Source organism: Ammodytes marinus (assembly GCF_949987685.1).
Source record: "Ammodytes marinus genome assembly, chromosome: 18".
Taxonomy (NCBI): domain Eukaryota; kingdom Metazoa; phylum Chordata; class Actinopteri; order Uranoscopiformes; family Ammodytidae; genus Ammodytes; species Ammodytes marinus.
The window spans coordinates 13583402-13600934 of record NC_137222.1 but is presented as its reverse complement, the minus strand read 5'-3'; the positions used below and the strand labels follow the sequence as shown (position 1 = coordinate 13600934).

Genomic DNA, 17533 nt, shown 5'->3' with positions numbered 1-17533 from the left:
TTTATTTGTTATAATTTTGATTATTATGGCTTACAGTTTATGAAAACCTCAAACTCAAAATCTCTGAAAATGTGAATATTACATGAAATAATAAAAAAGGGATTTTAAATACAGAAATGTCGGCCCTATATAAAGTATAATCGTCCATATGTACTTGGTTTGGGCCACTTTTGCATGAATTACGGTATTGCCTCAATTCCAATTAATTTTCCATGATATTCTAATGATATCAGTACATAACCTGTATCACCTGTATATAATATATGATACTGCTCGTTTCTTATTAACACAGTATTTACATTTATTTCTCAATGATGCCAAGAGGTTGACACACAGCACTCATAGAACATGATCTTTGTTTTACTCAAATATCAAACAAGTGAAGAGAAAAAAAGGAAAAGATTCAACAGAGAGACATTGGGATTAAATTGGAATAATGTGATTAGTCTTTGAAATTCGGTTGTTTGATTGGTTCTGACTTTTTTTGTGTATTCTGTGCAATAAGACATGAGTAGGGAATAGGGATAATATAGCCTATTATTAAGCCGATATGAATTTGCTCTCCTCCATACTTTAGCTCCAATAGCTTTCCAGAACTGTACACCATCCATTTTGCCCATTACACCATTTTCATGCCTCCCCCCCCCCCCCCCCCCCCAAACCTCTGCCTTCTCCTAGCCTCAGCACAAGCGTCCGATATCATTTTTGGTACAGCCCTGGGTACAGCACTTCCCTGCCACACCCAGAGAAAAGTTCCTCTTGGTCTTGAATGGTACGGGCCAGTCGCCTGCAGCAGCTGGGTTACTGTCTTGCTTGCCTAAAACTGTGGACAGCTGAGCCATCTCCAGAGGGTCCCTCAGCAGCTGCCTGTTTCCTCCTCCTCCTGTAGCCTCGTAAAGAGCCAGGAGGTCTGCCAAGGAGTGGTATGGGGGAACAATGCGGAGCTCTGAGCCAGGTTGCCAGGTTTGCTGATTGTTGTCCTCTACTGTAACGCTGTCACTGAGGGAAATTGATTGGAAGGGATCTGGGAAAAGAAAGAAAAAAGATGGATAAAATAATCAATCTGAATGTATATAATTTGTTATGTGCCCCATTTAGTCATACTACAAATCAAATGGGCACATTTGCTTTTTGGAGTACTACCAACAGGAATGATGGTAATTACTCACAAAAAAAAGTGTTCCATTGTGTCCAATTAAGAGTGATTTAGAGCTGACCGTGGTGCTGAAATGGTGCTCTCTTACAAATGACAGAAACGATCAATGTTCTTTAACCTGGGTGAGAAGTCAATTTCTTACCACTGTTGCTTGGCTACATGGAAATGATATTTAAATGCATGTTTAAACAAATGGTCAAGGTAGCCTAGATATTACTAGGTTTTAAAATAGGTCTGTATAGCCTACATATTAAGTACTGATTTACACCTGTTCAATTCAGAGTGCACACATTTCCCAATTGATGAAAGTGCAGCGGTTGTGAACTCACCAAACTCCCTCTCTGTGGATCGTTTCCAGCGAGAGCCGCCGCAGGTGAAGATGACTGCTCTGATGAACTCTCTCCCACACAGTTTCACTCCGTAGTCCCTGGGCAGCATCAGCCTGCTCATCACATCAGCCTTCACACAGTTGCATATTATGCCACCGAACATCAGAGCCACGGCAAGAGTCAATCTCCACAGCATTTTTCCTTTTGTCATTAAACTAACGGAACGAGCTGTGTGTTTTTCTTCACGCTGCACAGCGGGGTCAAGCTTGAGCTCCACTTCAGATCTGACAAAGTGTTTTTCAAATCCCTGCTGGTTCCCCTTCGCGTTGTGGAGCCAAATTGCAAGAGTTGTCTTGTGGAACACAGCAGATTTTGGTGGCCTCTTCTTGTATCGTCTATAGTCCTATTAACTCATCTACTTATATATTCCCTAACCCCGAGCCTCTCCCTCCTGCTGTCTCCTCCTCTTGGTCCCTCTTACGCACGCGTCATTTAGATTGATCACAATGACGTACTCCAGAGATTTTTTTTTCTTTTATTGTAGTTTTATTATTACAAGTTGAAGTGATGATTTTGAGTCAAACACCTTGTACACAATGGGAACAAATCAAAAATGGTTGTCAGGCTAGTTTTTCTCAGGGGTTTAGGAACAAACAAAAGGTGTGCTGGTGTTTATACAACTTATTGGCTGCTAAACAAAAGACGATTGGAAGAGGGAAGTCTGCAAACATTCTTTTTAATGGAATTACAAACATAGTTATTATGATGTTGGACATAGGTTCAAATTAGGGTGAATACTTAAGGCATAAATATCAGCACCTTGTAATATTTTTACATTCACTGAATACAGCGATAACAAAAAAATATAAGTTACAGGTGAACCAATGCTTAACAATAGCTTTGGTATAGGGCTTCTTAGTGCTCAAATTCAACCATGCAAATGAACTTGTCTCAATGAACTTGTTTCAATAATAACGACCAAACGTCTGGTCCATTCGGGCAACAAAGCTGACGACAAGTGTGAACGTGGAAACCAAACTGAAGTTAAATAAACATAAATAGTGCGTTTGTTTCAGGTGGCAAGAAAATATACACCTATTAGATTTAATTAGATTTTCATGTTGCTTGAGTACGCAACTGCAAGTACGCAACTGTTTGCTAAAACATTAGCAAGTTGCCCTCAATAAGCTCAGGCTTTTTAGGGGAAATGTTAGTGCGTGTCTGTCTTTCTGTCAAAAAATAACTTAAAAGTGATAAGCTTTAATAAGGAACATAATACGGAGCACAACACAAGTCAAGGAGTCATATGCTGCGTGTCGCAATTCCATGCAGCATGATTTGGGACACAGCTATAGTCTCTGAGTGAATGACTTTACAATGTAACATGAATATTTGCTTCAGATATAATCAGCCAGGTGTATTTCATGAAACTCTGCAGTATTGACAGGGTGTGTGTGACTTATTCACTTAATTATTTGATTGGTACTCTGCATCGGCCAATCAGCTTTGAGATGTCCCTAGAACAGAGGTTCAGGTTCAGCACCTCTCATACAACAACCACAAAAAACACCATCATCATTATTTGTATTATCATTAATATTGAGACTAATTTGACTGCAGGTCCATGATATAGAAGAAGTGCAAAACATTGTCATAATGTTGTAAAAAGGCATTTGGTGTTTGACACTTTTACCTTAATTAAGCAAAAAGCAGAATGGGTGAATGCAATGGTTGGACGATAATGATATTGTCTCAAAGTCAACCAACCCGGTCATTTATCCAACAAGGTGCTGAGGCTGATTTTAGCGCGACGGGCCTTCTCTATGCTTTCGAAAGTTGGAGTTCCATGGGGCAAGTCCAGGCGGTCGTGTTCAGATGTCATGATACTCTCGGCTTCCCCTAAAGGAAAAGTGTGAGGGAAGGGGGGGGGGGGGGGGCAATCAGTGTGTTGTATGGCAAATGGAAGACAACTATTATTTTCCTACACATACAGTAGTTGAATTATCGTCCATTAAGCTGGTTCTAAAATTAATGTGAAAGCTAACTAAAGCTAACTGTTATTTACCAACTTTACGTGTGAGGTCCAGTGGTTTTGATTTATATCTGGTTTTAATTTGTTTACTTTGACTAGGTGCCCATAGGTAAAAAAAAAATTGGGCATTAGGTACAGAAAGATTCATAAAACAGAAGTCAGTAAAAACATGTGTGTGGGTATATTTTGGAAATATACAGATGTTCAAATACTGCATATACCAGGTTCTGACTAACCTTTTAGTTACATTGCTTATTAGTGCTACAGAACTAGACTAATATTTAAGGTATGTAACAAAGGCATTGTTTTCAAATTATATAGTGAGAATTGTGATTATCATTGTAACAGCTCTCTTAAATCTTCAAACAAATGTGGCTTAACATTTTTGGTTTAGTTATTTCACTACAAGAACAATAAAATATGAAGCATACATGGATGGCTTAGTTTTTTTGACCAGCCGTAAAGCCTTAAAGACGATGATGGTAATATCTCTTACCTCTCATACGATAAATAAGCGTCCCATAAGCTGCGTCCATCTGGTAGGCGAGTATGAAGCCCAGAGGAAAGACGGGAGCCAATAGGAACGGTTTCTTTCCTTTAATGGCCCTGAAGACAAGAAGGAGAGATACCAAGAGATACATTAAAATCACTTGATGTTAAGAGCAAAAACTCAACACGCAGACACATACCGTTACTATCCAGGCAGTTACCCAAAATGTTACAAGTGATTTGCATTAAATGACACACATATGGTATACCATTCTGTTGACTTGTGGGAATTTCCTGCAATACCTAAGTCCTGGAAATTTTAATATAAATATATATTATGGAAAACGTCAAGTAAATCAGACTCCTGACTGCAAGGGAATGCCTTTAAAATGTGTCAGATTAAATGACTACGTAACTTAACTTGTTGCGACCGCTGACACTTGCAAAATGTCAAACACAGAGCTGCAGCGATAAAGGCCAGTGGACTGTTTTTTTTTTATGTTTTCAGAATTATGTGATTATTCTGAGGCTGTGAAGACTAATTTGACGGCTGTCACGAAGAAGCTGATTCACTTATTTAAAAAGGTGCTTGTGTGTCAGCAGCAGAATCTAAAGTTTGAACAAAACACATCAGAGCTCACCTTCATGAGCAGCTGTACACAAAACTCACCCCACAGTGAGTCCCAGAGTGGCCACACCAGAGAAGGGGCCAAAGTAATTGAGAAATTCTCTGGACCAGGCGATCTGCATAGCCATCTGTCTCTCTCTCATCTGGTTCTGCATCAAGATCTGACGCTCCATCTACGCGCAAGCACACGCACGCAAAGTAAACACACACAAAAAAACGTCATCATATATAACAGACCTTTACATCCAAATATGGACACTGCTTACTAAATACAAAATCACATTAGCAGATTTATTAAGTATTAAAATGGGCCTTTATGTTAGCTATTTAGAACTTGAAAAATGTTCACTAACACAATGTCAGAAAGAGTCTTATGAGGTCTTGAAGAAAAAGTATTGTTGTCACTACATAGTTTGTCCACCAGAGAGCACTGACAAAGGAAATGGAACTAAATGTCCCACTCAGTACATTTCTTGGGCACTATTCACTAAAAGCCTAATTTAACATGTGTATGCCATGTGTTTGTGTTGGGTGTGTGTGTGTGTGGGGGTGGGGGGGGGGGTGAGGGGAGGGGGGGTCGGTCAATGTGACCTTTTCGGGTGTCATAAAGCTTCATAAAGCAATACTGAACAATGAGAATATTTTAAAATATTTCATGTAATTAAAACAAAAGAAATGAAAGGTATCGCTAACGCTAGATATTAAAAGCAGTGAGACAGAAAGGAAGACAGACAAAGAGAGAGAGAGAGTCAAAGGAACGAGAGACAGCCAGAAACACTGTGTATAAACCTCAAGTAGATTAATCTTTTGTCGGCTGTTTCCCGTTTGATATTCGCTCCACATTTACATGCCTCATTTCTAACAACTGCTATTGAGCTGACTGAGTGACATTCTCATTTAAAAAGCCTTTGTCCTCAAAAAGTGGACATGTCAAACATTAACTTTTATGTCCACTTAACGGGAGAGTGACACTTAAGCCTACTCACTGATGACGTAAATGTAAAGGAAAAAAAAATTACCACAGTGCCATTCAAGTGAGTGGCTGACATACAAATGACAACTTATTGGAGAAAGAAGCAACGTTTTCATTTCCAACATTTCTGTGAATCTGCATCGTGGCATTGACGCCAAAGTGGGACTAATAGAGACCTGTCCCTACACTATCTAAATCTGCAGGTCTGCACAAAAAATATACACATTTCAAATACAATGACTGAGTTGTGCCATAAAAAACCCATCTACACTTAACTTTCCACAACAGTTGAAAGCAGCTAACTTAACACTGTTACCGTACAAATTATACAAGGTATCACACAAAACTTAACATATACCTTATGGACTTTGCTAGCTCACATTAATGGTCACAAAGTACTTAAGTGCGCATAACCTACACTTACTAAATAGCTTTAAGAATAATAGAGAAAAAATGTGTCCGTCTGTTGTTGAAAAAACTTAGACAGTTGCCATCCTTGCAAGAAACTAGACAAATCATCTACATGTGGATTGATAGATGCCTCATAACTGAACAGAGGAGGAGGAACAATTATTAAGCTGGGCAATAAGTTAATTTACCAATGTTAAATAAGGGAGTTGGCTTCATATTGACCAACTCCCAGCACTAAATGTGTTTTAATTGGATACATAAGGGACAGCATTATCTGTCAAGTGTCAACCCTCCCACAGGGTCAGACATGAAGATGGTCCAGGGAAAATATAATTCATATTCCTACAATTAAATCAACTTGAAACTTCCGTGGGTCTGGTGTAGGCTACACATTCTCAGATCTTGTTGGTGCCTCTACTGTGTTTTAACTCCTGTTCATTCTTCTTATGCTGTCTCAGGGTGTATTCACACATGCCACGTTTAGTTCGGTTGAAACAAACTCAGATGCACTTCCGCCTTTGGTGCGCATCTTTCAGACGTGTGAATATAGCAATCGCACTCGGGGGCCGACCAAACAAACGCTCCGAGACCCAGCTGAAGAGGTGGTCTCGATGCGCTTCCATACGCACTCTGCTGCAGTTCGTTTGTGGTGTGAATTTGTCCGGACTCGATCCGACCCAATTGCAGGAAGCACTGTGCCTTTTTTTTTTAATAAATAGCCGTCAGCTTCACATTATGGGAAAGTGTTGTTGTCGCCATTGTTAGGAAGATTAGTTGTAGTTTGACGAATATATTACATTTGATAGACAGGACGCGTAAATGTGTTCAGCGATCAGATGAAGGAGAGGGGAGCGTCTCCCGCACAGTGACAACAGGTTCACGCTGCGCTTTGTATGAGGTGCGTGTTTTTATTTTGCTTCCCATGTTACGTGACCGTCAATACCTGTGTCAGTTTGGAGCAGAGCTGCGCCGAACTCACACCCAGCTGACACACGGTTAAATCAGCTGTGTGTCAGCTTGAGCCTATTCCTCGTGAGCCGTGCGTCCAGCAGCAAAAATACAGTAAATATTATGTTTCACATCATAGGCTACAAGCCACACATTGACACAGGCCTACATATTATAACCATATGAAACAACAATAATTTTATGTTTTTTATTTTATTTATAGGCTAGATGTAGGCCTATTTATTTATTTATTATTTTTAACCCCATATCGTATCAGTTATATATTTCGCAGTTTTCACTTTGTGCTTCCTGCTTCTCTCCACCCCAGAATAGAGCTGTTAAGCGGAAGTTACAGTATCTCACAAAAGTGAGTACACCCCTAACATTTCTTCAAATATTTCATTATATCTTTCCATGCGACAACACTGAATAAATGACACTTTGATACAATGTCAAGTAGTCAGTGTACAGCTTGTATAACAGTGTAAATTTACTGTCCCCTCAAAATAACTCGACACACAGCCATTAATGTCTAAACTGTTGGCAACAAAAGTGAGTACACCCCTAAGAAAAAATGTCCAAATTGGGCCCAAAGTGTCAATATTTTGTTTTGCCATCATTATTTTCTATCACTGCCTTAACCCTCTTGGGCATGTAGTTCACTAGAGCTTCACAGGTTGCAACTGGAACCCTCTTCTACCCATTCATGACGACATCAAGGAGCTGGTGGATATTAGAGTCCTTGCGCTCCTCCATCTCCCGTTTGAGGATGCCCCAAAGATGCTCAATAGGGTTTAAGACTGGAGACATGCTTGGCCAGTCCATAACCTTTACCCTCAGCTTCTTTAGCAAGCCAGTGGTCGTTCGGAGGTGTGTTTGGGGTCGTTATCATGTTGCAGTACTGCCCTGCGGCCCAGTTTATGAAGGGAGGGGATCATGCTCTGCTTCAGTATGTCACAGTACATGTTAGAATTCAATGAACTGTAGATCCCCAGTGCTGGCAGCACTCATGCAGCCCCAGACCATGACACTCCAAACACCATGCTTGACTCTAGGCAAGACACACTTGTCTTTGTACTCCTCACCTGGTTGCCGCTCCACACTCTTAACACCATCTGAACCAAATAAAAGTATTTTGGTCTCATCAGACCACAGGACATGGTTGCAGTAATCCATGTCTGTTAAGTAAGTAAGCCGTAGTCTGTTTGTCTTCAGCAAAACTTTTTGTGGGGTTTCTTGTGCATCATCTTTAGAATAGGCTTCCTTCTGGGATGACAGCCATGCAGACCAGTATGATGCAGAGTGCGGCGTATGGTCTGAGCACTGACAGGTTGACCCCCCACCCCTTCAAGCCCTTCAGCAATGCTGGCAGCACTCATACGTCTATTTTCCAAAGCCAACCTCTGTGTACGACGCTGACCACGTGCACTCAACCTTCGTAAACTGGGCCGCAGGGTGGTATTGCAACATGATAACGACCCCAAACACACCTCCAAGATGACCAGTGGCTTGCTAAAAAAGCTGAGGGTAAAGGTTATGGCCTGGCCAAGCATGTCTCCAGACCTAAACCCTATTGAGCATCTTTGGGGCATCCTCAAACAGAAGGTGGAGGAGCGCAAGGTCTTTAATATCCACCAGCTCTGTGATGCTGTCATAAATGGGTGGAAGAGGGTTCCAGTTGCAACCTGTGAAGCTCTAGTGAACTACATGCCCAAGAGGGTTAAGGCAGTGCTGGAAAATAATGGTGGCCACACAAAATATTTACACTTTGGGCCCGATTTGTAAATTTTTTCTAAGGGGTGTACTCACTTTTGTTGCCAGCAGTTTAGACATTAATGGCTGTGTGTCGAGTTATTTTGAGGGGACAGTAAATTTACACTGTTATACAAGCTGTACACTGACTACTTTACATTGTATCAAAGTGTCATTTCTTCAGTGTTGTCCCATGGAAAGATATAAAGAAAAATGTGAAGAAATGTAAGGGGTGTACTCACTTTTGTGAGATACTGTATATACTTCCGGGATATGGGACCTCTCGGCTCGAAAAATTACATCGGTAGTCAATGGAAAGAAATGTATTATTTTCTGGTCCCAGTCATGAAATGCCTTCGATTACACATATGTTTTGTATGGATTTAGATGGTATTTTTCCGTGCAAAGAATGGAACAATTTAGCGAGTAGAAGCTGGATACGGTCAGGTTTTGTGCAGAGCGCTTTTGTGGACTACAGCTCTTCGCTGCTCTTGACACTTATGATATACGTCACCACCACACGCACCCGCTTAGCTCAGAAACATGGCTGTGTCTTTAATGCACTTTACCGCCTTCTTTCAATGACAAGACAAAAGTCTTCAGCGTGGCAAAAACCACTACACAAGTGGACATGTGGAGAGTTTCAATTTCTCGAGTGGGGAGATTGTTGGCGTTGTCCACGCCAGCCATTGGCATTAGCATTAGCACTGTCAGTCGAGAAGTGGAGGGAATGTGTTCATAGACATATATACGTATATATGTCTATGAACACATTCCCTCCACTTCTCGACTGACAGTGCTAATGCTAATGCTAATATATTATATCTATGGAATGTGTTGAGGTGACGTCACAGAGGCGACAAGACTTGTAGTTGTTCTCGTAACATTTTTTCAAAAGCCGTTAGACGAATAATCATACAACATACCGTCAAACTCTTCACATGAAAAATTATCATTTAGACCCATACAAAACATATATGTAATCCAAGGCATTTAATGACTGGGACCAGAAAATAGTAGATTACTTTCCATAGACTCCCATTCATTTTTTTTCAGCCGAGAGGTCCCATGCCCCGTAATTCCGCCACTTCCACTTAACAGCTCTATGTCTGTCCAATGAATGAATGACCTCAGATCACGTGTGGTTTTGCTTCGTAATGCTGGTTCACTTGCAAAAGAGGCAATATGAAAGTGGACAACACCAAAAAAAAAAAAATCTAAACTCTATTTGGTCTGGACCAAAGCAAGTGAACTAGCGGACTGTCCCAGTGTGAATACACCCTCAGAGTCTTAACAGTCCCAGGTCAAAGAAATCAAACTAAATATTTGATTTAAAAACTGGTAAGTAATTCTGATATATCAGTGATTCTTGAGAAGTGGGACAAAACAGGGTGCAATGTTGAAAAAATACAAACCCTATGTTTCGGCAAATTAAATTACATGTATGTATCCAATATATATCACCACCGTCAGATGTCAACTCTGTCAGATTTCCTGTCTGACGGTGTTGACATATTTAACGTTTCTTAAAGAGGACCTATGATGCTTTTTGACTTTTATGACCTATAAACGTTGTTATGATGATTTATAGTCATGCTTAACCATACTAAATGATCAAATAATGACTTACATGTATTTCGACGTATTCCCTGCTGACCGTCTGGGGTGTCTGTGCAGAGCACTAGACACTATTCTAGCCAGTCGAGAAGTCACGTGTTCAAAGCGGCTTGACGCTTTGTAACTTCGTGACGTCGCATGTAACTTGGTGAAGTCACCACGCGGATGTTTCCATGTATGGTAATGCTGTCACTTCCCTGTTCGCGTCTGCCTCGCGCCTTTATAGGTCCATGCTCGCGCTTCCCGCCACTGAAAGTGTTCCGGAAGGAAGGTAACCAATCACAACGGAGTGGGGTTTGCAGGAGGGGGGAGGGGAGCGGAGATGGCCGAAGCACAGGCGGAGGGAGCGGAGATGGCCGAAGCACCCACACTCAAGTCTTGACAGGACGTGCTGGATCGCCAAAATAAGAGAAAGAGCTTCCCGAAAATCTACATAGTTTTTTGTGATGTGATTCGTGTCAGGTTGCTCTATAGCAGTGTAAAACAAGAAATTAAGACCAGAAAAGTAGTATAATAGGTCCTCTTTAAACATAACAAATGGAATTTATCTCGTAGCCATTTGGTTTTTCTGTTGATGTTAGGTGCTAGTATGAACTACTTCGGGAAAATAATAAAAAAATGTCAAATAACTTCTTCAGAAATTGTAAGTCGGTGTTGACATATCATGGTTATGACACAGGACTTTCAAGATTCGGAATGTAAAATATTCTAAAACACAACACAACACTTATCAGAGCTTGTCTGACTCTAATGTACTCTGCAGAGGTAGAATTTGACAAGAGGTCCTTCAAAGTGACAGCTGCCCCTTAGTTTGCCTGATTTTATAACATTTTACATAATGAAATGTCTGACAGTGTTGACTTACAGTAAAGTGGTCCCACCACTTAGAATCCTTATAAAACATGAATGTGTTGTAGAAAAACTGTTCTTATTGATATGAGAGATTATTTAGTGTTGTTTTGATGAAAAAAGCTGTTTTTAATCATTAAAGTACATTTTTAATAGGTTCAATTGCATATGAAAGATTGAAACCTTCTCTGAGGACACACTGTTTTGGATGTTTTGAGAAGATAACAATTGTCATATATTTGACATAATAATGATAACATTAAATTTAAGGGGATAATGCTCCAGACATTATATTCTTAATCCCTAATAACATCGATAATTTTAAATATTTTAGTAACAGCAGTTACATATGGAAGACAGCCTTTTGTCCCGGTTCTCAAGAATCACTGATATCACTCTTTAATTGAGCTGTATAAGAAAGAAACATTTTGCACACTACATTTATTTCTAATAAAAAAAAAACAATAACAGCACCAATCAAATACCTTTCAGTTGCTAAACGCTGCAAATAATTATCCTGTTGAAAACTGTTGAAACATATCAAGTTGGGTGATTTGATGACTAGAAAGCTTGGTATTAAAAAGAAGTCAGTAGCCGAGAAGAGAGAAAGGCGTGAAGGTAAGAAAACGGCTCATAGGCATGCTGTTTCACTGATTGTGGTTCAATCAACATTTGTGAAATTTAACGACTTGATTTAATCTTTCCACTCAAAGAGCAGAAAGCACAAGCATAGATGTATTGCACAAAACTCTTACTGTGTGAGACAAACATCACAGCACCTTGTGAGCGAGTATGCACCTCTGTTTGGAGGAGGTGGATTGAGTAGGAAGTAAACTCAAGCCTTTGCATCAGTCAGCAATCCCACTTCAATTTCTTTCTGCAAACTTAAATGGTAAGGAGTGTTAGGCTAGCAAATATCTACTGAGCCCAGATATTTAAATGAATGAAGGACATTAATATTCAGTTTAGAAACATATTCTGGTAGAGAAACCTCAGAGTTAAGGAGCTAACCATTCAAAGTTTGACATTTTCTGTGTACAATTTCTTAAGTTTCCATGTACATTTTGCTACAATGGTTCATAGTGAAACTTCTGAGTCCTTACTGTAAGTGAGATGACTACAACTGCTACATGCTCCAGGAAGGAGGAAGTTACAAACTTTTTTTAAAGCGTCAGTGTTTCATGATCAAGCGACACACTCTGGGTGGAGTAATGTGCCAAAGTCAAGGAAATCACAGCAATGGTTTAGAGATTATTTTTTTTACATACTTTTTTACAAATGTATGCTCTAAAAGTTGCAGGCCGGTTCCAGCCCGCGGGCCGTATGTTTGACACCCCTGGTTTAGTGTAATCAACGGTGTTTGTTCTCTTATTGCATGGTCAGCTGAACAATAATGAACTCAAGGATGCCTCCGTACAATAGGACAAATTTCACGCTCAAGACCCAATGCAACAGGTGCTGTTGTTGGTGTGTTATTAATGTGATTATGTTTCCATAAGACCCCTTACCAAGGACAACAAAGGTTAATTTATTCAAGCGACTTTGAGTTTCAAGAAAAGCGCTACATAAATATAGCATTCTGATTTACAGAGCCCCAGGAGCAAAACAATGGGTGATGAAGGGGTTTACTGTGACATCATCCCTTCTTTCATAAGGGACAAAAACCAGGAAGTAGACCAACGTGACCAATCTGTAAACTACCTGCTTATTGGTAATGGTAAATATGTTTTCCATACGTCACCTGCTTATATGTTTCTTTTAAAGAGAATGTAGAATATACCGTAGGAGGTCAAAACAATAGTTAAAAAGAGATTGATCCGAGTATAAACAGGTATCAAATAAGTAGCCTATATAAATATGAACTTCCTGTCCAGCAAGCATGTTATTGGTCAATTTGCTTTTCTGTTGGGGCCAGGATATGAAGATTAACCGTTTTTGATTTGCATCAATGCGATTTTAACAAGATGAACAACACTATCAGTCAATAACAGGAGCAAACTCTTCCAAACCACAAACACACAAAGCCACTTTATCCACCTCCGACCTCACAGATGTGAACACAGATACTGTTGAAGATGCAGTGTGTAATGGGTATTGCTGTTTTTCAGAACAGACTTATAAAAATGTATCATACTAATCATAAGTTTGTTTGAATTAGTGATTCATCACTAGATAATAACAGTTGTTGTTTCTTTTATGACCTTAGAATGAGGGTTTTACATCTACCTAGATATAGATTTGGGCGACTGTGGCTAAGCAGGTAGGGTATGGCATGGCGTTGCCCTCAGGCAACAAACCACTATTTTAGTCATCACACAGGCCCTTTGATTGAAAAAAACCCAAAACGTATTTATAATATCACCTGACATGTCTCTGTCCAATGAAATGAGGGGCAAAAGTGGGTGTGGCATTTTATCTGGGGTTGCAGCAGTCTTCTAGGAACCGAAGTTGCATGGGACACAGCGCCTCAACTTGTCAAGTTGAATATCACTGCTAAATGTCTTTTGATTGCAATAATTTTATAGTAAAAAATATGGGCATGTGCACAAGTATGTAAAGACACATGTTTGATTGTTTAAAGACTAATTTTGTTTTTATTTATATACTAAAACTGTGTTTTTCTGTTTGTTGCCTGAGGGCAACAATATGCAGTTAGACAACTTTTGTTCAGCAATATCACTAAGTGAAGCTATGTGCTCTCATACATAATTTTGATGATAATCAATGTTTTTTCTTTACTATTACTAGTACAGGAGTGTGTCTATGTTCCCACAGCCTGATGGTCCCACATGTCTAAGTAATGTAACTACACAATAGAGAATGGTTGTGTGTGTGTGTGTGTGTGTGTGTGTGTGTGTGTGTGTGTGCGTGTCACTCCTATTCTAACCTATTCCAGCTGTGATGCCGGAACCTTATCGCCAATTTCTATGGGAACATAGGGATGACCCCCTTACAACACACACACACCCACACACACACACCCACGCACACACACACACACACACGCACAACACAAACACATTCACAACTTGCACACACACAGATATAGACAACTAGACAACACACGCCACCCACAAAACACACCCATTCTCACACAACACAGACACACACAAACACACACACAAACTCATAACAGACACACACAACCCAACACACCACACTAACAACTCTCACACACAGATATACACAACACACACACCCATTCTCACACAAACCCGGCTCACCCAGCCACACACACACACACACACACACACACACACACACACACACACACACACACACACACACACACACACACACACACACACACACACACACACACACACATATTATTAGCAGCCAAGACCTGTTCTACTGTAAATATACCATTTATCCACAGGACATGAGTCATACAAACACATCCTTATCCAATGAATATTCCAGTAATGTTTCAGATGGAACCTGCGGTTCAAACACAATGCCCCTATGACTGTAGTTGAGCCCACATAGCAAACTTGTGAAAGGGATCAATTAGCAATGAGTGATGTGAGTTTGAAGACACTGGCAAGCAATCGTCTTTGACATCTTAATGCAGGGGGAGGCAACAGCCGTACTTTGCATATATTTTAAAATTGCTAGGGTCAACGTTACAAATTCAATTTGGTGACGTATAAATACAATTTAATTGTTAAAGATGAAAAAAGTGGCCAAATGACTTCCTGTTACAGACAATAACATATAGTTTGACCAATTAGCAGGCCCTGAAGATTTTTTGAATGAATGTTAGTCATTTGATTAGGTTTTGTTCAGCCAAAAGCTGAGAGAGGTCTAATATCAAAATCAAAATGTAATATGCTTTCACTTTTCACTCTAGTAATATAGATAATGGTAAAATGATATAATCTCTTATCAATTTGTATGGAAAGGATTCAGAATGTGAACGATAAATATGAAACTGAAATATATGTATTCAATTTAGTCAAGGAAACCATGTAGATCCACTACAATGCTTAACATACCTAATACCGTATTAACCTGTGAGTCATTGTCACGACACACAGCGAGGGTGCTCTGAAACTCAATTGCCAAACCTTTGCCATCACTGGATAATATTAGTCATCATCTAGCACATTAACATCTGGGGATGCACAAAGAACCTTTTGGGGCGCAAGTTGGATAATGTCATTGGTGTTATGACAGTCACAAATCCCACCTGCTGCTCTGCACCTACGGGCAACAATAAATCACAACAAATTGCCCCCCGCCCAAAAAAAAAAGCAGAAAAAGAAATATAAAACTATCTTTTGTTGAAATGAAGAAACAAACAAAAAAATAATGAGTGCAATAAAACATGTGTTCTCCAAATAAAACTAGGCTGGGATTTGAACTGATTCTTATCATTCCCGGCTGTGACGCTGGGAGAGTTAAGAGAGAAAGAAAAAAAGAAAAAGAAACAAAGAAAAAGTTGGAAAAAAGTAAAAAAAAGAGGCTCACTAGACAGGTAGATAGGACAGTTCAATGTGATGGCAGGTGTTTCTTTTATCTGGTCAAACTGGGCTGGATTGAGAGGTAAAATCAACCGATGACCCTGGAATATTACATAGACATGTGTAACCTTTGATTCAAAATACATTATTTTAGGAAGATGCGCCATACAATGACGGTATCAACTGAAATACTGCTGTTAAAGACTGTGTTACTAGAACCACGTCACAAAGCAGGACCCAGTCCATTAAAAATGTGCTTCAGGAACGCAATGTTAATTTCCATATTCCTTAAGAGAATTTATCAAATTGCCTCACAGTTAACCAGGGGGAAATATGGGGCATTGAGTGTAGTTGACAGCTTTGGTAATCCAGTCTTGAATGGTATGAACGTATGGTATGAGGTACAATCCAGGCCACAGGAGATCAAGGAGAAGCCTTCGAGCATCAGTGCCACAACACAACAACATGTAGCCTACATTTTCAACCTGGCTGGTGTGCATGGCAAGTTACATATTTTGAAGAATGTTGTATCTTTTTTTTCTTTTTTACATATGATGTGAGTGGGTTGCACCTTCACTCACCTGCAGCCGTGCATTGTGGAGCATGAATTCTTGCTGCTTTTGAAAGTTTGCGTCCATGGATTTAGACATTAGAAACCCCATGATGGCACTGATACTGTTGACCTAAAAGATACAAATTATCAGGAAAAAGTATGCTGCAGTCAAAACATGACCCACAATAAAGGTGACCAAATTGATATTTACAAATACTGATACAACTGGGTTAACCTGCGTTAAGACTTGATTTGCTTCAATAGTGGAGCTGACAGTGTTCCAAATAGGCCTACTATAAATAACAGCTGTCAATTTGATTAATTAGCTAAACTTGAGTGTTGTGCTAGTTTGATAGCTTGACGGTAACACCTTTCTAACGTACACATGTTACAACTGTTAAGAGCTAGCAACACGTAACGTTGCTGAACCATAAACGACGTATTAGTTAGTTCTGAAGTGTTTGAGTTCTCATGTTGTTTTATTTGATACGTAGGCTACTTCTAGGTGGTTTAATAAAATGGCTTCAAGCTTCGGTTTTAACCTTCAGTTTTAGCTAGGCTGACTGAAAATGAAAGCTTTACATACCTAATGTACCTTGAAGACGTTAACCTAAATTATTAAATGACACAAAAAGGAGGACTAACGAGTTTTCAAGGGCATGTTTCCATCAAAACAAAAGCGCGTGGACTCAATGACAGCTAACTTCCTCAGCTGATATCAGAAACACTGTACTTCCGGTCAAAACTTCAAAATTAAACAAAACTGTAATTCTAGACAAGAAGGATGCGAAGCTGATGTCAAAACGAATATGATGGGGGATTTAAAATTATATATTGCTACTACAATAAACTCATTAGAAAGCAAATTAATATCATTTTACTTCCGTCAGGGAAATATAACATTAATGATTCAGACATAGACTGTATAAAATAATATAAAATTCAAAAGGTCCCCGATTAATCCCCAGGCTTTTACTTCAGCTGAGTATGTGAAAAAGTAGTGTTGAGAATTATGTTCAGTGCACATGTGCAAAAGAGCTATATATAATAGAGTTTGTCCCAGGCTAGTTGCAATTGCATGAGATGGCTCCCTCTAGCGGTGTTTGTGGGTCACTATAAAATGTCTAAAAATGGTACGATGGTAGTCAAGGGGAGCAGGTCAAAAGATAAACTTGACAACATCACTTTAACCCTCATGTGGGTTGGTTTTGACTTGTTTACCAGATTATGTTGTGCTTTATATTTTTTACACGTCATGTCATTCTAGAATCCAATACATACTGGAAAGAAACCAGGAAGTGCCCGTGACGGTCACACATGTATTTGGTGT

The 17533-nt window shown here is 39.6% G+C and overlaps 2 protein-coding genes across 3 annotated transcripts; both read right to left on the bottom strand.

The window, feature by feature from the left end:
• Positions 1-680: 680 nt before the first annotated feature.
• On the bottom strand, positions 681-1681 carry rln1 (relaxin 1; the record flags this gene model as incomplete). Its single annotated transcript, XM_080046623.1, has 2 exons — positions 681-1024; positions 1486-1681. The coding sequence occupies 2 exons, from the start codon at positions 1679-1681 to the stop codon at positions 681-683; spliced, it is 540 nt and encodes a 179-aa protein (XP_079902749.1).
• A 523-nt stretch (positions 1682-2204) lies between these two features.
• Positions 2205-16913, bottom strand: plgrkt (plasminogen receptor, C-terminal lysine transmembrane protein). 2 transcript variants are annotated; one of them, XM_080046880.1, is made up of 5 exons: positions 16790-16913; positions 16232-16333; positions 4677-4807; positions 4014-4123; positions 2205-3384 (listed from the first exon to the last, which is right to left on the bottom strand). In XM_080046880.1, the coding sequence occupies exons 2-5, from the start codon at positions 16310-16312 to the stop codon at positions 3257-3259; spliced, it is 450 nt and encodes a 149-aa protein (XP_079903006.1). In that variant the 5' UTR covers positions 16313-16333; positions 16790-16913; the 3' UTR covers positions 2205-3256. The 2 variants fall into 2 exon arrangements, with proteins under 2 accessions (XP_079903006.1, XP_079903007.1); XM_080046881.1 differs by having other exon boundaries at positions 16849-16882.
• Between the last annotated feature and the right edge of the window lie 620 nt (positions 16914-17533).

Bases quoted from the DNA above. Each gene is read 5' to 3' on its own strand.
- plgrkt (XM_080046880.1), bottom strand. From the start codon at position 16,312: ATGGGGTTTCTAATGTCTAAATCCATGGACGCAAACTTTCAAAAGCAG. The intron at 4,808-16,231 runs GTGAGTGAAGGT...GCTTGCGCGTAG, and splicing joins TCCACAATGCACGGCTGCAG to ATGGAGCGTCAGATCTTGAT. The intron at 3,385-4,013 runs GTAAGAGATATT...CTTTTCCTTTAG, and splicing joins GCTTATTTATCGTATGAGAG to GGGAAGCCGAGAGTATCATG.